This window comes from Procambarus clarkii, chromosome 92 (genome assembly GCF_040958095.1).
Source record: "Procambarus clarkii isolate CNS0578487 chromosome 92, FALCON_Pclarkii_2.0, whole genome shotgun sequence".
NCBI classification, from domain to species: Eukaryota; Metazoa; Arthropoda; class Malacostraca; order Decapoda; family Cambaridae; genus Procambarus; species Procambarus clarkii.
The window spans coordinates 3,503,549-3,530,638 of record NC_091241.1 but is presented as its reverse complement, the minus strand read 5'-3'; the positions used below and the strand labels follow the sequence as shown (position 1 = coordinate 3,530,638).

Genomic DNA, 27,090 nt, shown 5'->3' with positions numbered 1-27,090 from the left:
CCATTCACAGTTTCAAATGTAGATATGATAGAGCCCAATAGGCTCAGGAATCTGTACACCAGTTGATTGACGGTTGAGAGGCGGGACCAAAGAGCCAGAGCTCAACCCCCGCAAGCACAATTAGGTGAGTACACACACACACACACGCACACACACACGCATTCCTGAAGGAATGGTCGAACAAATGGTTGTTAGAGTTTAACCCAACCAAATGTAATGTAATGAAGATAGGTGTAGGGAGCAGGAGGCCAGATACAAGGTATCATCTGGGAGAGGAAATTCTTCAGGAGTCAGAGAAGGAAAAAGACTTGGGGGTTGATATCACGCCAGACCTGTCTCCTGCAGCACATATCAAGCGGATAACATCAGCGGCATATGCCAGGCTGGCCAACATACGAACGGCATTCAGAAACTTGTGTAAAGAATCATTCAGAACTTTGTATACCACATATGTCAGGCCAATCCTGGAGTATGCAGCCCCAGCATGGAGTCCATATCTAGTCAAGGATAAGACTAAACTGGAAAAGGTTCAAAGGTTTGCCATCAGACTAGTACCCGAGCTGAGAGGTATGAGCTACGAGGAGAGACTACGGGAATTAAACCTCACTTCGCTGGAAGACAGAAGAGTTAGGGGGGACATGATCACCACATTCAAGATTCTGAAGGGGATTGATAGGGTAGATAAAGACAGTCTATTTAACACAAGGGGAACACGCACAAGGGGACACAGGTGGAAACTGAGTGCCCAAATGAGCCACAGAGATATTAGAAAGAACTTTTTTAGTGTCAGAGTGGTAGACAAATGGAATGCATTAGGGGGTGATGTGGTGGAGGCTGACTCCATACACAGTTTCAAGTGTAGATATGACAGAGCCCGATAGGCTCAGGAATCTGTACACCTGTTGATTGACGGTTGAGAGGCGGGACCAAAGAGCCAGAGCTCAACCCCCGCAAACACAACTAGGTGAGTACACACTAGGCACTACACACGCACACGCACGCACGTGCGCCTCACCACCAACATCAGCAGCATATGTTAAGCTGGAGAACATCGGGACATGACTCGCGACCCTTCACGTGCATACCTTCAACACAATACGACAGGCCTCCACAAGTGCTACAGTATGCAGCACCGGCCTAGGAACCCAATCTGAAAAATAGCAAAACGAAAAATGGACATAGATTCGCCACAAGACTGGTCCCAGAATAAGAGCGGCTTGAGCTACCAGGACAGACCGAGGGAACTAAACTTGGCGACACCGGAGACAAGTTGAAATGGTGGAGGGGGGATATGATCCAGAAATGCAAAATACTGGGGGATAATGATGAAGCAAAAGGTGTTGGGTTTAGCAGTAGCATAGTGAAACGACAAGAATGAAAGCTAGATATAGGAAGGATTCGTAGGGACGGAAGGCAACACTTGGTGGGTGTAAGGGCAGTAAGCCCGGGGGGAGGGGGGAGGGAGGGACCATAAGGGGCACAGTATAGGGCTGCCTTCACCCATAGTTGGAACAGTTAATGTAACGACACACACACACACACACACACGACCCCGTGTAACGACACGGGGTCTCGTAGCCTGGTGGATAGGGGTCTCGTAGCCTGGTGGATAGTGGTCTCGTAGCCTGGTGGATAGGGGTCTCGTAGCCTGGTGGATAGCGCGCAGGACTCGTAATTCTGTGGCGCGGGTTCGATTCCCGCACGAGGCAGAAACAAATGGGCAAAGTTTCTTTCACCCTAAGTGCCCCTGTTACCTAGCAGTAAATAGGTACCTGGGAGTTAGTCAGCTGTCACGGGCTGCTTCCTGGGGTGTGTGTGTGTGTGTGGTGTGGTGTGAAAAAAAAAAAAATAGTAGTTAGTAAACAGTTGATTGACAGTTGAGAGGCGGGCCGAAAGAGCAAAGCTCAACCCCCGCAAAAACACAACTAGTAAACACACACAGTAGTTGGTGGACACTGTATCTGCCCTCCTACTGTTAATGACAGCCAGAGACCCGGGGTCCCTCCCTGTTACTATCACCTCCCACCTTACCCATCTCCCATTACCACACTTTCCCCTCTATTATCACCACCACTTTCCCTCCTCCCTCCTCTTCCCATCACCACCACCTACCCCCCCTCCCGTAACTCCGTCTCCCTCTCTCACCTCCCTCATATCCCCCCTTCCCCCTGAAGAACCCCTCCCCCAAGACACCTTACTGTGTCCTGGGGGAGGCCACACCCTGTCCCCGTGCACCGTGCAGGGTGTGACCACTACGGTGTTTACAGTCATAGTTCCATTACTCACTACACCTCTCTAGGCCCCTTCAATATTCTCGTCCTGGTATATTCCTTCCTTCTCAACTCACATTATGCAAGTACAGGTTCGAATCCCGGGCGAGACAGAAATGCTTGGACGCGTTTCATATCTCCTGATGCATCTGTTCACCTAGCATTAAATAGGTTCCCAGGAATTAGTCAGCTTCTTGTGGGGTTGTATCCTGGGGGGGGGGGGTCAGTAATTCGACCCTGGGAAGGGGGGTGGAACATTTAGTGTATTGAACTTTGAGTACTTGGTAGAGCTAGGACTTATCTCCCCCAAAAAAGAACTAGGAATCAAAAGGCTGGCATACCGAAAGGGGAATTATGAACAGATGAGAAGTTTCCTAAGTGAAATACCTTGGGACACAAGCCTCAGAGACAAGTCTGTACAGGGTATGATGGACTATGTTACCCAAAAGTGTCAGGAGGCAGTAAACAGGTTCATCCCGGCCCAAAGGGAAAAATCCGAGAAGCAACAGAAGAATCCATGGTATAATAGGGCATGTATCGAAGCGAAGAAACTGAACAAAAAGGCGTGGAGGAACTTCCGGAATAACAGAACACCAGAAAGCAGAGAGAGATACCAGAGAACCAGGAATGAGTACGTCAGGGTGAGAAGAGAAGCAGAGAAAAATTTTGAAAATGATATAGCAAACAAAGCCAAGACTGAACCAAAGCTACTCCACAGTCACATCAGAAGGAAAACAACAGTGAAAGAACAGGTATTGAAACTTAGAACAGGCGAGGACAGGTATACAGAGAATGACAGAGAGGTGTGTGAGGAACTCAACAAGAGGTTCCAGGAGGTCTTCACAATAGAACAGGGTGAGGTCACTGTGCTAGGAGAAAGGGAGGTAAACCAGGCGGCCTTGGAGGAGTTCGAAATTACGAGAGAGGAGGTCAAGAGACACCTGCTGGATCTGGATGTTAGAAAGGCTGTTGGTCCAGATGGGTTCTCACCATGGGTACTGAAAGAGTGTGCAAAGGCACTTTGCTTGCCACTCTCCATAGTGTATAGTAAGTCACTAGAGACGGGAGACCTACCAGAAATATGGAAGACGGCGAATGTGGTCCCAATATACAAAAAGGGTGACAGACAAGAGGCACTGAACTACAGGTCAGTGTCCTTGACTTGTATACCATGCAAGGTGATGGAGAAGATCGTGAAAAAAAACCTGGTAACACATCTGGAGAGAAGGGACTTCGTGACAAATCGCCAACATGGATTCAGGGAGGGTAAATCTTGCCTTACAGGCTTGATAGAATTCTACGATCAGGTGACACAGATTAAGCAAGAAAGAGAGGGCTGGGCGGACTGCATTTTCTTGGATTGTCGGAAAGCCTTTGACACAGTACCGCATAAGAGGCTGGTACATAAGCTGGAGAGACAGGCAGGTGTAGCTGGTAAGGTGCTCCAGTGGATAAGGGAGTATCTAAGCAATAGGAAGCAGTGAGTTACGGTGAGGGGTGAGACCTCCGATTGGCGTGAAGTCACCAGTGGAGTCCCACAGGGCTCTGTACTCGGTCCTATCTTGTTTCTGATATATGTAAATGATCTCCCGGAGGGTATCGATTCATTTCTCTCAATGTTTGCGGACGATGCTAAAATTATGAGAAGGATTAAAACAGAAGAGGACTGTTTGAGGCTTCAAGAAGACCTCGACAAGCTGAAGGAATGGTCGAACAAATGGTTGTTAGAGTTTAACCCAACCAAATGTAATGTAATGAAGATAGGTGTAGGGAGCAGGAGGCCAGATACAAGGTATCATCTGGGAGAGGAAATTCTTCAGGAGTCAGAGAAGGAAAAAGACTTGGGGGTTGATATCACGCCAGACCTGTCTCCTGCAGCACATATCAAGCGGATAACATCAGCGGCATATGCCAGGCTGGCCAACATACGAACGGCATTCAGAAACTTGTGTAAAGAATCATTCAGAACTTTGTATACCACTTATGTCAGGCCAATCCTGGAGTATGCAGCCCCAGCATGGAGTCCATATCTAGTCAAGGATAAGACTAAACTGGAAAAGGTTCAAAGGTTTGCCACCAGACTAGTACCCGAGCTGAGAGGAATTAGCTACGAGGAGAGACTACGGGAATTAAACCTCACTTCGCTGGAAGACAGAAGAGTTAGGGGGGACATGATCACCACATTCAAGATTCTGAAGGGGATTGAGAGGGTAGATAAAGACAGTCTATTTAACACAAGGGGAACACGCACAAGGGGACACAGGTGGAAACTGAGTGCCCAAATGAGCCACAGAGATATTAGAAAGAACTTTTTAAGTGTCAGAGTGGTTGACAAATGGAATGCATTAGGGGGTGATGTGGTGGAGGCTGACTCCATACACAGTTTCAAGTGTAGATATGACAGAGCCCGATAGGCTCAGGAATCTGTACACCTGTTGATTGACGGTTGAGAGGCGGGACCAAAGAGCCAGAGCTCAACCCCCGCAAACACAACTAGGTGAGTAACTAGGTGAGTACACACACACACACACACACACACACACACACACACACACACACACACACACACACACACACACACACACACACACACACACACACACACACACACTCTCTCTCTCTGCCTGCCTGCCTGCCTGCCTGCCTGCCTGCCTGTCCCCAATACACTGAACCATTTAGCAGTGGTCTTATATATCCCCAACACAGGACGTTAGTTTAGACGTTGTGCCAAAACGTTGCTGCAGGATTGTCGTGAAGGTTTTTTCAGTTTTGATGTTTTTTTTATTGCTTTACAATTGTTCTGCCTTGAGTGTTACAGTGATGATGAGTTGTGGGGTGTTGTGTTATGGTGAGTACCAGTAGTACGGTGTGATGGTGAGTACCAGTAGTACGGTGTGATGGTGAGTACCTGTAGTATGGTGTGATGGTGAGTACCAGTAGTACGGTGTGATGGTGAGTACCAGTAGTACGGTGTTATGGTGAGTACCAGTAGTACGGTGTGATGGTGAGTACCAGTAGTACGGTGTTATGGTGAGTACCAGTAGTACGGTGTGATGGTGAGTACCTGTAGTATGGTGTGATGGTGAGTACCAGTAGTACGGTGTGATGGTGAGTACCAGTAGTACGGTGTTATGGTGAGTACCAGTAGTACGGTGTGATGGTGAGTACCAGTAGTACGGTGTTATGGTGAGTACCAGTAGTACGGTGTGATGGTGAGTACCAGTAGTACGGTGTGATGGTGAGTACCAGTAGTACGGTGTGATGGTGAGTACCAGTAGTACGGTGTGATGGTGAGTACCAGTAGTACGGTGTTATGGTGAGTACCAGTAGTACGGTGTGATGGTGAGTACCAGTAGTACGGTGTGATGGTGAGTACCAGTAGTACGGTGTGATGGTGAGTACGGTGTGATGGCTGCGGCGTGCATCGATCTCCACCACCGCCCCGGGGGTTACTCACCCTTATTGGTAGTGTGACTCACGCTCCCTCTCTCTCTGCAGTTACACGCCCTTTAAAGGTGACAGTCTACACCCCACCTGACTCACTCTAAGTGACCCACTTCCTCAGGTGACACCCGTGAGTCACTCACACTCCTGTCACTTCCTCCAGGTGACTCACAATACCTCCAGGTGATTTATCCACCAAATGACTCGACACCTTCCAGGATCACCACATACACAAATTCTCAGAGGAATAGACAAGGCAGAAATAGACAGTTTGTAGCAGACTCCATACACAGACTGTGTAGTGGTGGAGGCAGACTCCGTACACAGACTGTGGAGTGGTGGAGGCAGACTCCATACACAGACTGTGTAGTGGTGGAGGCAGACTCCATACACAGACTGTGTAGTGGTGGAGACAGACTAAATACACAGACTGTGTAGTGGTGGAGGCAGACTCCATACACAGACTGTGTAGTGGTGGAGGCAGACTCCATACACAGACTGTGTAGTGGTGGAGGCAGACTCCATACACAGACTGTGTAGTGGTGGAGACAGACTAAATACACAGACTGTGTAGTGGTGGAGGCAGACTCCATACACAGACTGTGTAGTGGTGGAGGCAGACTCCATACACAGACTGTGTAGTGGTGGAGGCAGACTCCATACACAGACTGTGTAGTGGTGGAGGCAGACTCCATACACATCCTTAAATGTAGATTTAACAGAGACCAGTAGACACCAGAGTTCTATACTCCAGTCATTTAAAGGTTCAGAGACGGGATCACACATCCTCTACATGACTCACACATTCACTACATGACTCACACATTCACTACATGACTCACACATTCACTACATGACACACATTCACTACATGACTCACACATTCTCTACATGACTCACACATTCTCTACATGACTCACACATTCTCTACATGACTCACAGTACCCCCAGGTGACTCACAGTACCCCCAGGTGACTCACAGTACCCCCAGGTGACTCACAGTACCCCAGGTGACTCACAGTACCCCCAGGTGACTCACAGTACCCCCAGGTGACTCACAGTACCCCCAGGTGACTCACAGTACCCCCAGGTGACTCACAGTACCCCCAGGTGACTCACAGTACCCCCAGGTGACTCACAGTACCCCCAGGTGACTCACAGTACCCCCAGGTGACTCACAGTACCCCCAGGTGACTCACAGTACCCCCAGGTGACTCATAGTACCCCAGGTGACTCACAGTACCCCCAGGTGACTCACAGTACCCCCAGGTGACTCACAGTACCCCCAGGTGACTCACAGTACCCCCAGGTGACTCACAGTACCCCAGGTGACTCACAGTACCCTAGGTGACTCACAGTACCCCCAGGTGACTCACAGTACCCCAGGTGACTCACAGTACCCCCACCCCCAGGTGATTCACAGTACCCCCAGGTGACTCACAGTACCCCAGGTGACTCACAGTACCCTAGGTGACTCACAGTACCCCCGGGTGACTCACAGTACCCCAGGTGACTCACAGTACCCCCAAGTGACTTACAGTACCCCCAGATGACTCACAGTACCTCCAGGTGACTCACAGTACCCCCGGGTGACTCACAGTACCTCCAGGTGACTCAGTTCCCCCGGGTGACTCACAGTACCTCCAGGTGACTCACAGTACCTCCAGGTGACTCACAGTACCCCCGGGTGACTCAGGATAAAGCACGTGGACGGCCACGCCCTCGCCGCCAGGGGTGGGGGAGTGGGGGGGGGTCCATGATCGACACGCCAGGGGTGGCAGTCTAGCTTCCTCTCCGAGTAGGGTCCAAGACCTGAGAAGCGCATGTAACCTTCAACGTCATCGCTACCTTTTTAACTTGTCATAACCAATCCAAACCGAGCCTAAGCTAACCTAATCCAATGATAATAAAGAGATAAAATGTTGTGTTTTGTGTATATATGGCGTGGACGAGGTGCGTGACGTCACTGTGACGTTATAATGTTTATACCGTTACAGGTTTTAGACCCTAATGTGTCTCCTCGTTTATTTTTGTTATTGTGTTATATACACTTTGCCGTGTGTGTATGTCAGTGGTGACTCACGGAGTTAAGTGTGCACATACACAATGTTCTCTTCTCTCATGTTAGGCACTCTAAATCATCCTATAGATTGCTGTTCTAAAATTATATTTATCTTTCAATTCTTCACAGACGCCGGCTCGACTAATAGGGTGCAGTGTTCCACAACATATCTTGCGTGAACCTTAGTCCTGGCTTTGTTGTTGCTCACTCTTGACTTACTGAGTACATAGTTAAATGATCCAACCTTCTTAACAAACGTGAGCTGACTTAGCTCATTCCCGCTAGGCTCTCTTTCCTGTCTTCCTTCCTCTTGCGGTACGGGATTTGTTGTTTTTGCATTAGGCTTCTTGCAGTCTTCTGTTACGTATTGTTTACCTTTCTATTTGTTCTAACTTTTTTCTTATTTTTTACCCTTTTTCCTATTCTTCCCTCTTTCCTTCCCTTCTAATCTTTCCTCTACCTGATTCTCTTTATTCTTACCTTTTTTCTGTTATTATTTTCTTTCATCTTATTTTTACCTTTCACTTTATTCTTACCTTTCACTATTCTTATCTTCATCGTTCTCTTTCATTCATCCCATCTTTCGTCTCTCTCTCTCTCTCTCTCTCTCTCTCTCTCTCTCTCTCTCTCTCTCTCTCTCTCTCTCTCTCTCTCACACACCACTTGATAATGGTCCATAGTGTTGTGATCACAGTACATATGTGTGGTGTTGTGATCACAGTACATATGTGGTGTTGTGATCACAGTACATATGTGTGGTGTCATCACAGTACATATGTGTGGTGTTGTGATCACAGTACATATGTGTGGTGTTGTTATCACAGTACATATGTGTGGTGTTGTCATCACGGTACATATGTGTGGTGTTGTCATCACAGTACATATGTGTGGTGTTGTCATCACAGTACATATGTGTGGTGTTGTCATCACAGTACATATGTGTGGTGCTGTGATCACAGTACATATGTGTGGTGCTGTGATCATAGTACATATGTGTGGTGTTGTCATCACAGTACATATGTATGCTGTCATCACCACAGTACATATATAATATTTAAACAATATATAAGCTTAGTTTTAAGCTTTATTTCCTGACTATAGTACCATTTTTTTTTTTTTTACTGGTGGTCTATCACTATACATATAGTAACTATTTGGTCCAAAGTACCAATAAGTACTATCATTTCAGGAGGATAGTACTTATAGTATATAAGTAGTATATAGAACGTTTCTACCCGAAAAGTTATGCTTGTTAATGGCTTTACAAGAATGTAAACACATCAATGCTTTGTACTGTCATAAACCCAATGTACCTTCTTGTGAATGTGTGTGTATATATATATATATATATATATATATATATATATATATATATATATATATATATATATATATATATATATATAATATAATATTATACTTGTGTTAGCGTGCTTACATTTCACTTCTGCCTTTGAAAATGTTGACAAGATCAACGAAACATTTCTCTTAGTGTCAGCTAGGCCACACAAAACTAGAACTGAACTTTGAAGAGTTAATTGTTCAACTTAATCTTTCTCTAATAAAGAAGAACGCAAGAAATATAGGGAAAATTTGTGCTAGAATCATTGATCTCATCCTCTATCATATTCAATAACATAGATTATATCCCAACCTAACTAAAATAAGGGTTATTTTTAATATTTATATAACACAAAATTATTTGTTATATAAATATAACTTAAATATAAATTTGGGTTATATATTTAAAAACAAAATAATATTTATTTTGTTATAGCTATGGTAATGCGTAAGATGTGACGTCATAATTTTATTCTAACTCGGGTATTGGATCCTGTTGAGTTCAAGACGTCGGCCTTAAACTGAAGACAGCACATATATTTAACTTTTTATTCATTTAAAGTATATATAAGTTATATATGTGACTTAAAAACCATACTAGATGTGGAGTTAAGACGTAGCTCGACCTACTGTTATATTTATATCTTGAACTTAAACGGGCGCTGACATATCCAGCTCCACGCCAGTATATACGTCTGCTGTTACAAATAAATTATTTATAAAATCAATGTGAGCGTTTGAGGAGTTGCCATTGCATGCAACATAGTATTTTCATGTTGGCTTGGTTCAACATTCCTAGTGGCATTATTTATATACTATGAATTATTACTGTCGTGTGTGTATATATGGGTTATCTGGTAGAGTTATTATCAATCATAATATGGTGAGTTGTGACATATTGGTCTTTAAAGGGACATAAGCCATGTAGGTTGGTATTGTCTTCAGACAGAACAAAACATATATCTATTGTTTACTCGATGTTCCCGCCAATTTTATGAAGAAAACTATAATGTTGTTATGTAGCAACGTTTATACCATATAAATAAATACTATTTGCTTTGTAAATTAAAATGTCAAATAATTTTATGCTATAAGTTGGTAGAATTCAACAAATAAATAATATTAAGTATTGTTTAGAGTTTGATTTGACTTAACGGTCGCCGCCCTCCGCTCGATGGTTGAAGCCTTCAGTTACCCGGCCGACACTGTAGAGAGAGGACACACCACCGCGCTCCGACCATGAGGGAAATTGTTCACATCCAGACAGGCCAGTGTGGCAACCAGATTGGCACCAAGGTAAGTCTTGCCCTCCCCAGCATCCCCACACCCAACATCTCGCAAATCATCTCAGATTTGTTGATGTTTCCCACAGGTTGTGAGGGCCGGTAGTTAGTAAGCGTCTTGGAGAGTCCCGCGCCCAGCTGCTCTTTGTCTTAGAGGATACAGTACTGTATCCGGTCATGCCGGTGTGTCTGTACCGTGTTGCTGGGGCTGTATTTAGTGGTGGGTGTTGTATAGGTGGGTGATGGTGGTGTAGGGGGTTGTGGAGAGGTTGGTGGTGTGTGGGGCCGGTCACGCCGCCGCTTCCTGTTCCCGCCTCCCTCTGTCTTGGTGTGTGGCCGCTCTCTCCCGCCCTCCCTCTCTCCTGTGAGGGACACTCACGGACACTCCTCTGTGAGGGACGCTGCCTTGTGAGGGACGCTGCCCTGTGAGGGACGCTCCCCTGTGAGGGACGCTGCCCTGTGAGGGGCACCTGGCGGCCGTGCCCGTGACTGGCGACGGGGGGAGGGGGTGAGTGGTGTCCCCGGGCAACGTGTTGCGGCGCCGCTTGATCAATCAATACACGCTGACACCAGCTGCCGCCGCCACCTGCCACGCCCAGCTGCTGCCGTCTGCCACACCCCACCTGCCACCCCCCCAGTCGTCGCCACTGCCACACGCCCATAAGACCTGCCGTTTTGTTTCCTGTCAGAACTTGTTTGCTCAACTGGATCTTTGTGGTGTTATAATGAACAGTTAACCATGAGGCGATTAAGATGGTTATGGTGTGGTGGTGGTGAACACAAGCCTGGAGCTATGAGGGCTGGTGCCAGGGCTGTGGGCAGGGCCTGGTGCCAGGGCCTGGGGCCAGGGCTGTGGGCAGGGCCTGGTGCCAGGGCTGTGGGCAGGGCCAGGGCTGTGGGCAGGGCCTGGTGCCAGGGCTGTGGGCAGGGCCTGGTGCCAGGGCTGTGGGCAGGGCCTGGGGCCAGGGCCTGGTGCCAGGGCTGTGGGCAGGGCCAGGGCTGCTGTGGACAGGGCCTGGTGCCCTCTAACCATTCTTAACCCAGCAGTAGTTGAGGATGTGGTTCTAAATTGATTGGTGAGTAGTGTTCTTAGATAAACTAGTAAGTAATTAGCTCAAGATATATGGGAAGGGAGAGAACCAGATCTGCTAGCAAAGTAATATGTTGAGGTTTATAAGATAGTGGAATGAGCACAAATTTGCTTGTTTTAGAGTTGGTGACCAACAGTCAAATTTGTTCAGTATGTGTGCCTCAAGTTGTTTCTGAACGTTACTACTAATCATGACATTTTTTAAATTCAGTTTTGGCCCTTTCAAAATCATCCCATTGATATCTGGTAAGGCTATTAAATATCTTGCCTCAGTCTTTTTGTTTAAACAAGGAGTTTTTGTAGCAAACGGCATTATGGGTTTAGTTGAGCAAAATTTTTTAAAATGGTGACGGGTTGTCCTGGAATCCTGTTGAGAGGTTTCAAAAACGGTTAATGGTAAACTAAGTTTATGGATATACAGTATTGTGCTTTGCAAATTGAATTTGTTAAGTACTAAAAAATTATTTTTTACTAGCTATATTGTGGCAGTTAAGTAACCATGTTTATCCTAGGTTCTCTGGTGGACTCTGGTGTGGTGGTCAAATAGGAGTAATACAACTTAATTACCCTAAGGTAAACTAGTATGGCTTGGCCCATAGCAGTTGCTTAATTTAAGTAATAATGTGACTGCCTTGTAACTGACTTTGTATCTAAATTTTAAGTTTTCAATTTCCTAATTTGCTATTTTTGTATAAATTGTAACAATCATTAAAGAGGCTTATTGTGCAATTGTACATAAATTTTTAATGGCATTCTGAATTTGGTTAGGTTTTAGAGAAGGTTTCAGCATTTCACTTTCTAGCTTGCTCTATATTTACACAATTGCTTCCTAATCAACAGTGGTGATCCAGTGTTTGGTTTTGGTGCCTAACTTGTATTAATATAATTGTGACTTGTAATTACCCAAGTGTAGTTACAGGATGAGAGCTATGCTTGTGGTGTCCCATCTTCCCAGCACTGTCATGTAACGCTTTGAAATTTCAGTACTAACGGTTTTGGCCTCCACCACCACCTGACCTAACTTTTTCCAACTGTCTACCACTCTGTTTGCGAAAGTGAATTTTCTTATATTTCTTCGGCATCTTTGTTTAGTTTAAATCTATGGCCTCTTGTTCTTGAAGTTCCAGGTCTCTGGAATTATTCTTCTATCAATTTTAGCAACTCCTGAAATTGACTCATTCAGGTTGAGTAATAAACTCTATGGTGTTAGTACCCACTGTTGAATAACTCTTGGTATGGGAGAGGTGGTGGATGGTCTCACAGGTCAGCCTGGGGCAGGAGGTCGACTGAAAGAGAAATGTAGCACCTACAAGGACTTTCAAGGTGGTATACTCTATGGTTGGTTAGGTTTCCTTAGTGGATACTCAAATTCCTTTTGGTTGTCTCAAGGTAAGATAATTGAGGATAGAGCACTAAGCCAGTATGACTACATAGAACTTGGAAAGGATATTGAGAAGGATTTGGGATAAGAAGGTGGGAAAGAACATGGCTCAACCACTTGCACCATCGGGGATTGAACACCGACCCGCAATAAGCGAAGCAGTCACTGTTCCGACTAGTCCAATTGGTTTTGCTCCTCACGTTATCCACTTGTAGCATTCGCTAACTTTCCCTTTGCAGTCTGATGTTGGTATGGTCTCTGGGACTTTTATAAGTAATTCACCTCGCCTCTCCCAAAAATTGAAGATGTTCAGAGGAAAGGTGTGGGTGGAGGGTCATTGGACTATCAAGATATTAACTATTGGTTCTTTTCTTAATTTCTCGGTGTATTTTTCAATTAACACTGCTCCTGCTTGCAGGAAATGGCATAATTCTTTGAATTTGAGCATTTTTCTAAGGTAAAGGATTTTTTCAGTATATGCAGAGCAAGAACTATTCATTTAAGCAGGTGTTTAATGTGTGTTCAGATTGTAAATTGATTTTTAGCCTCGTTTAAGTAGGAATAGTTAGATTGAAGCAAGTTGAGAAATTGTTACTTGCATTATCAATTTGCTGCCTTCCTGTAGTTTTAAGTGGAAAGGCTAATTTGTCTACAATTGACTAACCCTCCCTGTCTGGCTTCAGGCAGGGTTAAATTTTCTCTTCCCTTCAATGCTTTATTGGAAAAATAACCGAATTTCTTCTTCCGTTAAACTTAGTTGGCATTTACATGTACTTGCATCTATAGTTGGTAATGTTAATGTATTATACACCAGTTCCAGACAAATATTTTCAGTGTTTGGATTAGAAAACTTTTGGACTTGCTAAATTGCCTGGCAAGTCACTGTTTTAATGGCTTTTATTTGATTTCAGTTCTGGGAAATCATCAGTGATGAACATGGCATTCAGCCAACAGGGGAATACACTGCTGGTGTTGAGAAAGAACTGATGGACCTTCAGTTGGAACGTATAAATGTGTACTACAATGAGGGCAATCAGGGGAAGTATGTGCCACGTGCTGTCCTGGTTGACCTGGAACCAGGCACAATGGATAGTGTTCGGGCCGGGCCTCACGGTCAGCTTTTCAAACCATGACAGTTTCGTATTTGGTAAGTTTATTTTGTATTCTATCAGTTCTTGTAAAAGGAAAACCGTGCTTCGTTAATGCTACTAATTTTATTTTTGCCACCCTCCAGCCACCAACCATATGAACTCCTGCCCCTTTGATGTTGGTTAATTGGATTAAGCTCCATTTGGACCTATTAACTGGATGGTTGACCATTGCATTTTACATTAGGTTATGAGATCCTCAAAGTCTAACAAGGTTTCTAGTTCTTGCCCATGGTGTACCAGTAGTGTTCATATAGTTCGAATCCCCAATCCTTCCACATGCGCAATTACTAAAAGTAATTTTCCCCTGATGGACCAGGCAAGTGGGGCCCCCCCCCCCTCCTCCTCCTCCAACTTGCCTTCAAAATACAATATGGGTTACATTTGGCTGGTCCCAGGCTATGTAGCTCCAGCATGTAATCCACTTCTAGTAAAGCACAAGAAAATAGATCAAAGATAATATTAAGCTTAGATATACTGTGTGTTTAAAGGCGAGGTAATAGAATGGGGGCAGCACACGCTTTGAAACCAATGAAAATATGAAGGAAATGATTATGGTCATTAATTGGAGTATGAAGTGGTGGAAACTCTAAACTTAACAAGAAATTATGAGTGTATTAGAACATATTGAGCTATTAATTCAGTTCAAATAACAAATTATGTCTAGTATGTGATTACTTGTACCAAATTTCTACTGACTACCATATATGAAGTCTACCCACAAATTGTTAAAAATAGTTAAAGTAACCTGGTACCCGACTACATGTTCCAAATGTATAAAATATAATAAAATGAGCAGACTTCCCAAGGAATTTTGTATTTCTCAAATTTTATATAAAGTCAAATACGCTTTGCTTTTTCTAATAATTTTGAAGTCTTGAAGCCAGACAAGCTGATACTGCTCATTATTTGCATATAATGCCCATAGACTATTAAGGTTGTGAGTCTGAACCAGTACATCTCAAAGTTTTAATGCATTACTATATAAAGTAAATAAAAAATTGGAAAAAAAATCATGGGTTTTAGATCATTGATCCAATTAGGCTAATTCTGCTATGTCAATTAATTAGCCAATTAGGCTAATTCCCTTCCCTTGGTTTTATAAGTGAATCCTGTCTGGTCTGCAATTAGAATGCATTCTGTTCATGTAATATATTAATCTTTCAATTTGTATATTAAATGTTAATTTAAAACTGCATTACACATAATTTTTAAATTCTTTGCAGGTCAAAGTGGTGCCGGAAATAACTGGGCAAAGGGTCACTACACAGAAGGTGCAGAGTTGGTGGATTCTGTATTAGATGTCGTCAGAAAGGAGTCTGAAAAGTGCGACTGTTTGCAAGGATTTCAGCTCACTCATTCTCTGGGTGGTGGTACTGGTTCAGGCATGGGCACACTCCTAGTCTCAAAAATCCGTGAAGAATTCCCAGATAGAATCATGGTTACTTTCTCAGTTGTGCCCTCTCCTAAGGCAAGTTTTTTTTTTAGTTTTGAAAAGTAAATGCTGTAGTAAATTTTGTTTCATTATGCATATATGGTTATTAAAAGTAAATAGCTTAGGGTTTGTATTGCTGGTTGTACTGCTTAGTCTGAATTTGCATGTAGTAATTTTAACCATTGATATTTAATTGTTCAAATGCTTCTCTTGAGTGGAACTTTAAAACATACAATACCTCGTGGGCCGCTGATGGAGGCTTTACACACGTTCTCTACTTGAATAAACATAAGGATAAAGTAAACTACGGGTCTATTGGCTTATACGAGGCAATTTTTAATTATTCAACCACGGCCGCTTGAATTTGCCTAACCTTCGCATGAAATTAATGATTGCATAAATATGGAATTTGAAATCTTTATTTATGAGATCTTTGTTGTTATACTGTACGTGTGTAAAGATTTTTACATATAATTTACCTGCTCTCTTCGTTGGCCAGCTAGACATGTCCATCATTTCCACATTTTTACATTAAAAATTACTTACTATAGCTACAGTGTAGCTTTAAACTTGCATATTAAATTGTTTGAAAAATATCTATACCAAAATATATTAAAACCCTACATGGCTATCAAAGGAACACAGAAATAAAAAGTTCTTAAACTTTGATTATGCTATTCAAATATTTTGGCATGCTGTAATATTTTTATATATTCCATAGAAATTCTTTTGTTTCTATAGTCTCTCAGATCCTGGATCTGTAATTAATAAAACTAATTAAAAATATTTTTCCCCAGGTTTCAGACACTGTGGTGGAACCTTACAATGCTACACTGTCCATTCATCAGCTAGTTGAAAACACAGATGAGACTTACTGCATTGACAACGAGGCCCTTTATGATATCTGCTTCAGAACACTGAAATTGCAAAATCCTACTTATGGAGACCTGAATCATCTAGTTTCCCTCACAATGTCTGGGGTTACTACTTGTCTACGGTTTCCTGGCCAGCTGAATGCCGATCTTCGAAAACTTGCTGTTAACATGGTACCATTCCCTCGACTCCACTTCTTCATGCCTGGGTTTGCCCCTTTGACTGCTCGTGGATCACAGCAATATCGTGCTCTCACAGTTCCAGAGCTCACACAGCAAATGTTTGATGCCAAAAATATGATGGCAGCCTGTGATCCAAGACATGGCCGTTACCTTACTGTTGCTGCAATTTTCCGCGGACGAATGTCGATGAGGGAAGTTGATGATCAGATGTACAATATCCAGAATAAGAACTCTTCATTCTTTGTAGAATGGATTCCTAACAACGTTAAAACTGCTGTCTGTGACATTCCACCACGGGGTCTGAAGATGTCTTCTACCTTCATTGGTAATTCTACCGCCATCCAGGAATTGTTCAAGCGTGTAAGTGAACAGTTCACTGCTATGTTCAGGCGAAAAGCTTTCCTTCATTGGTATACTGGGGAAGGTATGGATGAAATGGAATTCACAGAAGCAGAATCTAACATGAATGATCTTGTTTCGGAATATCAACAATACCAAGAAGCTACTGCTGATGATGAAGCAGAATTTGAAGAGGAAGGTGAGGTTGAAGGAGATTATGATTAAACTGAACAGTCTTGCGATCTTTGCAGTCCTATTGGTAGGTTGTCTACCAACTTCAGTATTATTTTCAGTGTAATCATAAGATTCCAATGAAACTGCATTTCATTCCACTTCAGTTAACTACCATGTAGTTCTTTTCTGTACGACATTCCTGTTTGTGTTAATCTATGGATTCTTTTTATTTACAGCTTGTATTAAATTGTCATTATTAGAAATTTGTTTTCCTAAACCCCTAGTTTAAATGAGTTCAATAAATTTTGAAGAATGGGGTTTGTAATAGTTTAAAGAAATTTTGTGATACGCTTCATACAATTTGTGGGAATAATTGAAATGACATTGTAAATTTAGGTGCTTGAGTTTCAAGATAGAGCTGAACATTTGAAGAATTTTAGTAATTATAAAACTGCTAAGGCAGTTAAACGTTAATATAATGCAAGCCCCACAGTATGGAGTCGCTGAACATTTGAAGAATTTTAGTAATTATAAAGCTGCTAAGGCAGTTAAACGTTAATATAATGCTGCAAGCCCCACAGTATGGAGTCGTTAAGTTTAAGCTACATATAACAGGATCAGGGGGCCAGATTCACTAAGGTACTTTTGAATGTTTTCTTAGCTCCTTTGTAGCGGCTACATCAGTATTCAGGTAGCCACACTAAGAAGAAAAACCTTTGTAAGTTTGCTCCGTCAGCTAAGTGTGCTGTCGACCACTCGTAGCTTTACGTATACTGGATGTTACTCAATTTTTTCTTTACTGCATAACACGGAGGATCGATTTTAATATAAACAAAAGATTATAGCTGGTGAAGAGAAGTCCTTCGTGTTGGTTATATATGCATTCTCTGCTTGAAACTTTTAAATTACTTGAAACCAAGTAAATGGCAAGATATACCGGTAGTTATTATTAACTAAAACACTAGGTGAACATGAAATATGAGAAGGTGGCTGGCTGGTGGGAACATTTACTATCACCAAATGCCCAACTGCACAAATGATGTTAGGTAAGAAGGGTAAAAACTTCTCTCATTGAATACTTAAACCTACAATTATGACCTGTTAAAAAGAGGGGGAAGTGGGGATCCAAGACCTTAGATGTTAAACAATTTGGCTGTGTAACAAATAAATTACTTTTTATTTATATATATACAAAAGGACTAGTACGGGCAGGTCCTTAACCTAACGGATAATTTTATGAAGGTAAATTCTAGCAAAATTTATAAAATGTTAACAGGTACAAGGCAAGAAAATGAGATGATAAAGATTAGTAGGTTTATTAAAGCACATCAGTAGCTGTGATTGACTGATTTGTAATTTAACAAAGATTAATAGGCACAATACAGCATTTTGATAGCACATAAAAGAAGACTGCAATAATCACAATGGTAAAGTTGTTTGGATTAGGTACCCCTCGCGGTCACCTGTCCCTCAATAGAATTCTTGGTGACTGATACTTTTGATATCGTTCACCTTATGCGTTTTTGTTCTCGTATTGGCATCCTTGGTGATATTTAGCGCCCTCTGATAATTCCGCACATTTGATGGTGCTACTTAGCCTTCCCGGTTTGGTGCCTTCTTTTTATAATTACTTACTTGGATTAGGTACATACAAATTGGGGGATTGGGTAGCACTAGATACAGTGCAATTTTACAGCACAAGGTAGGAAACTGAAGATGAAATTAGGCACTTTTTGGTTTTGGTTTTCAATGAGGCAAATATAGAATAAGTCAAATATAGGAATAAAAGTGAGGCAAATATTGAATTTTGAATAAAGCACAAGGTATGAAACTGAAGATGAAATTGGGTACTTTTTGTTTTTGTTTTTGAATGGGGCAAAAAATGACAGCTTTTCAACTAGGAAGACAGACAGCTAGGGAGTGAGTTACATAGACTAGGTCCCTTTATTTGCATAGTGATTAAGTTTGACTCTGGGGATATCAAAGCTGTAAAAATATTGATGCAGTTATTTAAATAAAAAATATAATGAAAGAAATATTACTGGTTTATTTTTACTCAATCTTTTTGTACTGTACAGTGTATCCAAAGAAGTGAAACAATTAAGACATGATGCACAATTTAATGAATGATTCAAAAGAAATATGACTTGCATATCAACTTGAGAGCTTAATGATCCATGGTTAACATTATTTAATAAGGATAATACTGGTAATAATACAAGGATAATTTAACATCTTTATTACTGATTTTTTTTATTAAGAAACTTTGGTATACACAGAAATGTGCTGCTACCCTATTCTATATGGAAGATTACACAGTGTAGATAAAAAAGTAGCTATAAGTTCATCTAATAAGCGATGGTATTTATTTACGTATATGTTTACCTAAATTGACCCAAGGGCCACTAACTATCTTGTGGCCTCGACGAGGACAAAAAGCAGGGGGCTTGTTAAGTCCCGCCAATTGTCCTAATGATATTTTCTAGCGGGATTTTGGCAGGTACGGCTTCAGCGGGTAGGCGGTTCAATGGGTTTTAATCATCTGGGTAAAACAAAAATGTTTTTAGTCTTACTTGAGAGGACATACTCTCCAACACTATATCAGTGATTGCCCTGTTATCAGTGACTTCATACCAAATGGTATGAGGCACTTTGAGCTCTGTAATTACTTCATACACTCAGGAGGAATATTGGAAGATATTCTTGTGCTGTACCCAGATTTTGCCAGTGGATGCTAATAGATCAGCCTTAAATATTTTGTTCTCTCCTTATTCCATGTATGACTGGCCGTCCTGTGAAGTGAGGATGTTGGATGAGCTTGTAGCTGGTTTTTGATCTGTACTGTGTGGTCCTTCATACAGAACAGGGAAGCAGCCGTGTATACCTAAGCATGTTAAAAAAAATACATTGTTTGAGAGGAATCTTGTAGAAACTAGTAAGAGCAGTTATAATGTAATGTTTCCATGATTCAGTGCTTACCTCTTGTGAAAGTCGTGAAGTTATTGTTTAGTCAGAGTTGATTTGCTTTTTGTATTGAGGTAGGTATTTTCTCCCCTGATTCCATGTATGACTAACCATCCTGTGAGATGGGAGTATTAGATGACCTTATAGCTAGTTTTTTATCTACACTGCGTAATCTTTCATATAGAATAGGGTAGCAGCACATTGCTATGTATACCTAAGCTTCTTAATACAAAATAACAGTAATAAAGATTTTAAATTATAGTTTGTGTTATTACCAATATTATCCTTATTAAATCATGTTAACCATGGATCATTAAGATCTCATGTTGATATGTAATACAGAAGTCTTATTTCTTTTGAACCATTCATTAAATTGTGCATTATGTCTGTTATGAATTTGCTTACTTGTTATGGGGGGTATAGAGTATTAATGAGAAGGGCCAACAGCTAGAATCCAGATGTATCAATAATAGTGGGGTAGATAGGCCTGGCCCCCAAGGAACATTGGTTCCTGTTAATGCTTCAAGGTTTTAGAGACAGATCTGCTGTCTAGTATACAATCATCTACACCACTGCAACAGGATTAGTCAGTAAGTAATTATCAAAAAGAAGGCACCAAACCGGGAAGGCTATATAGGACCATCAAAAGGATGCCAATATGAGAACAGAGACGCATAAGGCGAACGATATCAAAAGAGTCCGAGTCACCAAGAATATAAGAGATAAGCGATATATATATATATATATATATATATATATATATATATATATATATATATATATATATATATATATATATATATATATATATATACTGTATTTACAGTATATACATATATATACTGTATATAGTGTATTTGTACTTACTGAATTTGTGCGCCCCTTGAGGGACTTGAAGTAGAGGGGGGGGGTAGAAATAGCCTAAGCTATTCTATCCCTTTGAGATGTATTTTTTTATTGTCTCAATAAACATACTTGAACTTGAAGTGGACTTTAATGTTTTTTTCGGCATTATCCGTATCCTGATCCCTTGGGAGTGCTATATAGTCATAATGGCTTGGCGCTTTCACTTGATAGTTCCCCCACCCCCCTGAATAATATTACGAGAGCAGTATTTACGGGCTATTCATGCCCATGCCACCTCTTGGGTGGCTTAATCTTCATCAATCAGGAGCAGTGCGTCCTAACCAGACGTGATATGATGATATCCTGAATAGTTGATAAATAAAAGTAATTGCGTAACTCCAGTTATCTAATACTTATCATAAATGGTATAAAACCGTATCATAAGCCTAGGGATTTGAAGATCAGTGTTTAAAGGGAATTCGGAAGTAATAATAACACAGCTTATGCCATCTGTCGGCAGAAGAGAACACTATCAACTGGCTGGTCAACAGTGGCCATAAGATACAGCTTACGCCATCTGTTGACATCAAATTACACTTATAACAAATTACCCTGCAAAATACAACTAACGCCATCTGTTGCTTTTCCAACGCACTATAAATAGCCAAACAGCAACCCATAAGGCGGGTTGTTGTGCTCGGGTAGGAGGTTCCACGCTCCGTCCACAAGATGGTATGGGGTGCATAATAAATGGCATATCATTGGTAGATATTCTTTGTTGACATTCACTCAACAGCCAATCACAGGAAGGGATCAGCTAAAGGCTCCATCCACTTAATAAATCATCTTTATTCAGCACACCATCCTTGCTTATGACATTCTGCTTCAACTTTAATCTACCTAAAAAGAGAAATGTAAAGTATTTAAAAGTATTAATATAGTGATAATTAAATATTGCAGGATATAACAGATGTTATATAAAAATGGGCTGGCTACCTAACTTGAGACGTTATTATTGGGGATTGTCTTGACAAATAATGATACACTGCTCTGCCCTCTTATTCGAGTAAATTATTCAGTTAGATGGAGATTTCTGTCAGGTGCAAAACAGAAATTGTTGTTCTTTTTCACAACAACCTTGTTGTTGTGCTCAAGGACCTATTTCTTAGTTTAAATTTTATTCATAAAAGAGTGTTGGTATTCCTCGCAACAGCCAATCACAGGAAGGTATTTCTGGAAGCTCCGCCTCCTTATGGACTCAACACATCGCTCTAGCTCATGGCTCTCTGTTTCATCTCGTGTATATACAAACTATGACTTTTTTCGATTACTGTTATAATTAATAATATGAGATATAAAAGTTTTTACACAAAATGGCTAAATTCTGCCATTAAATGGACTTTGTCTGATATACATACAAACATACACTAGTTTATTACCATTCATCCATTATTAATTTCAAATGTAATGTATACTGTCTAGTTTTTTTCCTCTTGCCATTACTTGGTGCAATATTTGAAAGTTGTCTATTTATTTATCGATCTATCTATTATCTTGTATTTATATTTACAAGTTTCTGTGCTTGGAAGAAAACTCTGCATTGAATTGGGATTAATTTATTAAATAATATTATTTAGTATTAATTAATATTTACAATTATTATTAATTTCAATTATTTATAGCTTATAGTTACTTTCATGTGACTCGCAATCGTACATTCTTAACATTAATAGCCCAAATTAGCACATCTTGCTTTTAAATTAGTCCAAAAAGTAGCAAGTAGCGAAATTAAAAATTTGGGCAGCGCGGGGCTCTCAAAAGTAGCCCAATCTGGCAACACTGCCAGAGAGCAGTGTTGCCAGATTGGGCTACAAATAGTGAATTGGGTCCATATATTGGCAGAATTTAGCCATTTTGTGTAAAAACTTTTATATCTCATATTATTAATTATAACAGTAATCGAAAAGTTATAGTTTATATATACAAGAGATGAAACAGAGAGCCATGAGCTAGAGCGATGTGCTGAGTTCATAAGGAGGCGGAGCTTCCAGAAATACCTTCCTGTGATTGGCTGTTGCGGGGAATACCAACACTCTTTTATGAATAAAATTTAAACTAAGAAATAGGTCCTTGTGCACAACAACAAGGTTGTTGTGAAAAAGAACAACAATTTCTGTTTTGCACCTGACAGAAATCTCCATCTAACTGAATAATTTACTCGAATAAGAGGGCAGAGCAGTGTATCATTATTTGTGTGAGGCAACCCCCACTGATGACGTCACAAGATAGGTAGCCAGCCCATGTTTCTGTAACACCCGTTACATCCTGCAGTATTTAATTATCACTTTATTAACACTTTAAATAATTAACACTTCACTTTTTTGGGTAAATTAAAGTTAAAGCAGAATTCCATAAGCCGGACTAGTGGGCTGAACTAAGATGATTTACTAAGTGGATGGCACCTATAGCTGATTCCTTCCTGTGATTGGCTGTTGTGTGAATGTCAACAAAGAATATCCTACCAATGATATGCCATTTATTATGCACCCCATACCATCTTGTGGGCAGAGTTTGGAACTTCCTACCCGAGCACAACAACCCACCTTATGGGTTGCTGTTTGGCTATTTATAGTGTGTTGGAAAAGCAACAGATGGCGTTACTTGTATTTTGTAGGGTAATTTGTTATAAGTGTAATTTGATGTCAACAGATGGCGTAAGCTGTATCTTATGGCTACTATTGACCTGCCAGTTGATAGTGTTCTTATCTGCCGACAGATGGCATCAGCTGTATTATTATTATTTTAATAATATTATTACATTAATAATAATGTATTATTATTACTTTAAACACTGATCTATACGTCTTGTAGCTTATAGTAAGGTTTTATACCGTGCTGGTATTAGGTAACTAGAATTCTGCAAATACTTTTTTTTATCTACTGTTGAGGATATGTAAGACAAATGTAAGGTTTCGAGGCTAAGTAACGAAGATAGTTACAAGATACGAGCCAGATGGTGTTGAGATTGCAAAAGGGATTATGATAAGAACTTAAGCCCAAAAAATCAATGCATAAATGTTCGCAAATATGAGGCTGGGATTTATTTCTCGAAAAGTTAGCAATAAAATACGCTTTTTAGTTCTTTATTTTTAAAATTAAGACCAGGGAATTCTTTCTAACGAAGCTGCAAGCTAAAACACCGTTATCCTATAATGTTCATCTGTAGCTTGACCCTAAATACTCGTTTATTAAACGAATTTATTGTTAGAGTTCATTAGGAAGCAACTTTGTTGAAGGCAGAGTTTCCAACAAATACCTTCCTGTGATTGGCTGTTGCGGGGAATGCCAACGCTTATATGAATAAAATGCAAAATAAGAAATACGTCATTTTGCTCAATAATCTTGTTGTTGTACAAAAGAACAACAATTTCTGTTTTATACAAGACAGAAATTTCCATCTAAGTGAATAATGTAGAGCAATAAGAGGGCGGAGGCATTGTATCGCCGATATTATTTGTGTGAGGCAACTCCCACTGATGACGTCACAAGATAGGTAGCCAGCCCATGTTTCTGTAACACTCGTTACATTCTGCAGTATTTAATTATCACTATATTAATACTTTTAAATACTTAACATTTCACTTTTTAGGTAGATTAAAGTTGAAGCAGAATGTCATAAGCAAGGATGGTGTGCTGAATAAAGATGATTTATTAAGTGGAGGGAGCCTTTAGCTGATCCCTTCCTGTGATTGGCTGTTGTGTGAATGTCAACAAAGAATATCTACCAATGATATGCCATTTATTATGCACCCCATACCATCTTGTGGACGGAGCTTGGAACCTCCTACCCGAGCACAACAACCCGCCTTATGGGTTGCTGTTTGGCTATTTATAGTGTGTTGGAAAAGCAACAGATGGCGTTAGTTGTATTTTGTGGGGTAATTTGTTATAAGTGTAATTTGATGTCAACAGATGGCGTAAGCTGTATCTTATGGCCACTGTTGACCAGCCAGTTGATAGTGGGGAGTTGCTCCTGAGCTACCGTGCAGTGAGGACGTGTCGCCTGCTGCTCCGGTGGTTTGAGTCGGTTCTCACTACGTGAAGAGAGCCATGGGGAAGGCTCAGCGCAAGAGGGAATGGAAGCAGCTTTCGTACGAGTAGGGACGGTGGACCAATGTGCAGCAGGCCCCAAAGAAAACTGCTATCGAGGCTTTACCACTTGCTTCTACCAGCAAGTCAGCGGACGTAATGGACCTAGAGAGGACAGCGTCAGTCACACACCAGCCAGTGTCAGTCAATGCTTCTCTGTCCGCAACGCTGCCGCGGGACGGCAGTATGAGTCAGGAGAGGACACCACCGGTTTCACGCCAGCCAGTGTCAGCCATTGTTCCTCTCTCCACAGCCCAGCCGCAGGACAGCAGTATAGGACAGGGGAGGACACCACCAGTCTCACACCAGACATCGCCAGCCTCTGCACTTCTTCCAAAATTCAAGATCATGCAGACCGACCACTTTCCTACAGCATATGGAGTAGTAACGGCGATGGAAAAAGAACAAGCCAGAGCTCAAACTTTCCATTACAGTCAACCTGAAGGGAGAAATAATACTGACACCTCAAGACCAACAGACTGCACATTACTTAGAGAAGGTAAGAGTCCTGCAGGGGAAACCTGTGTGCTTGGTAAAGCTGGACCCTTCAGAACGACGCACACGAGTCGTGCTTTTGGGATACCCAATCGACTTTCCCCTGGATCCAGTGCTAGAACACAAGCAAGTCCTGAGTGCGGAACGTTGCCACACAAAAGTAGACAAGGCAGCGACGCGTCAGGTTCTGGTGACCGTCATGGGACATGTGCCAGAAACTTTCGGTCTTGGAAATTGGGGGACTTACCGACAGAGGCCATACGTCCCGGAACCCCTACGCTGCTTAAGGTGTCAGAAATACGGCCACCATCAGTCACGCTGCACAGGACAGGAGAGGTGCGGAGTGTGCAGCCTGAGACATCCCACCAAAGACTGTATTGCCAAGCACAAGGCGAACCAGACCACAACAGCCAAATGTCCAAATTGTGGAGGCAAACATCATGCCTGGAGCACAACCTGCTCTGCACGGAAACAGAAAGTGCAGACAGCTCAGGCCAGGATCAACACACTGACCAGCAATACATACCCCAACACCAACGTCTGGAACACTCGTGCACAGCCACAACAGCCACCCGCTCTCACAGAGCAAAATTTCCCGAATCTGTCAATTCCGAATCAGACATTACACGAAAGTGTTGCAGAAGTCCAGCAAATGCAAAAGAGCAGAAAACTACTTACTTTCGGAATCTACTCACCAGCTATACAGTTTTACCGAGGTCCAGCTGAAGACCATCGTGAAGATCATGGCAGAGACCATTATCAATTGCCTACAGATGACGCAGAACGCCTCACAGCAACAGACTCAAGACATCACTTGTGTGATAATGGACAAGATCGTGCAGCAGACCACAGTTACACGAGAAATAGACAGTCTCCGACAGGATGGAGCACGAGAGGACAAACGCCGCAACTTGGACATACTGACTACCGACGACAGTCGGATAGTCAAGACTCCGGAACATCAACATTCACAAACGCAACTGCAAGAAGCAGTGACCACCCACGATCAACAGAATCTTCCAACACAGGAGACAGACAACAACAGCCAATGCAGTCTGATATGCAGCAACGCCAACAAAGACGTATTGAACAGCAGAGATGCACAGGTTCCGCCAACACAAGAAACGGCCACGAGCAATCAATGCAGTCCGACTTGCAGCAATACCAACAACAAAGTGATGGACCACAGTTCTGCACAGATTCCAACAATGCCGGGGTTGACCACGGACAATCAATGCAGTCCGACCTGCAGCACTTCCAACAACATAGCGATGGACCACAGTTATGCACAGATTCCAACAACATCGGGGATGACCACGAACTATCAATGCAGTCCGATTTGCAGCGACACGACTTGCGAGGCGGAGAATATAGAGGTCGATTCCGAGGAGGAGTTCTAGTAGAACAAGCAACACCAACCGAACCCGTCGTCTGGCCATTACGAATTCTGCAGTGGAACATACAAGGTCTTGGAAATAAAAAACACACACTTCAGGAGGTTGCAATCAGCACGAAAGCTGATATCATCGTTTTGGAAGAAACTTTTCCCAGCCACGAAATCCTTCAGATTAGCTGGATATCAGCACTATGTTCTACCGTATGAGCGGGAGAGAC

General features: G+C 41.9%; 1 protein-coding gene across 1 annotated transcript; it reads left to right on the top strand.

The window, feature by feature from the left end:
• The first annotated feature begins 10,254 nt into the window (after positions 1-10,254).
• Positions 10,255-17,285, top strand: LOC123775165 (tubulin beta-2 chain). The gene is given in 5 exon segments (XM_045770107.2): positions 10,255-10,413; positions 13,783-14,001; positions 14,003-14,018; positions 15,246-15,490; positions 16,252-17,285. Coding segments are annotated over 5 exon segments (1,359 nt in total). The 5' UTR covers positions 10,255-10,356; the 3' UTR covers positions 17,074-17,285.
• The last annotated feature ends 9,805 nt before the right edge of the window (positions 17,286-27,090 follow it).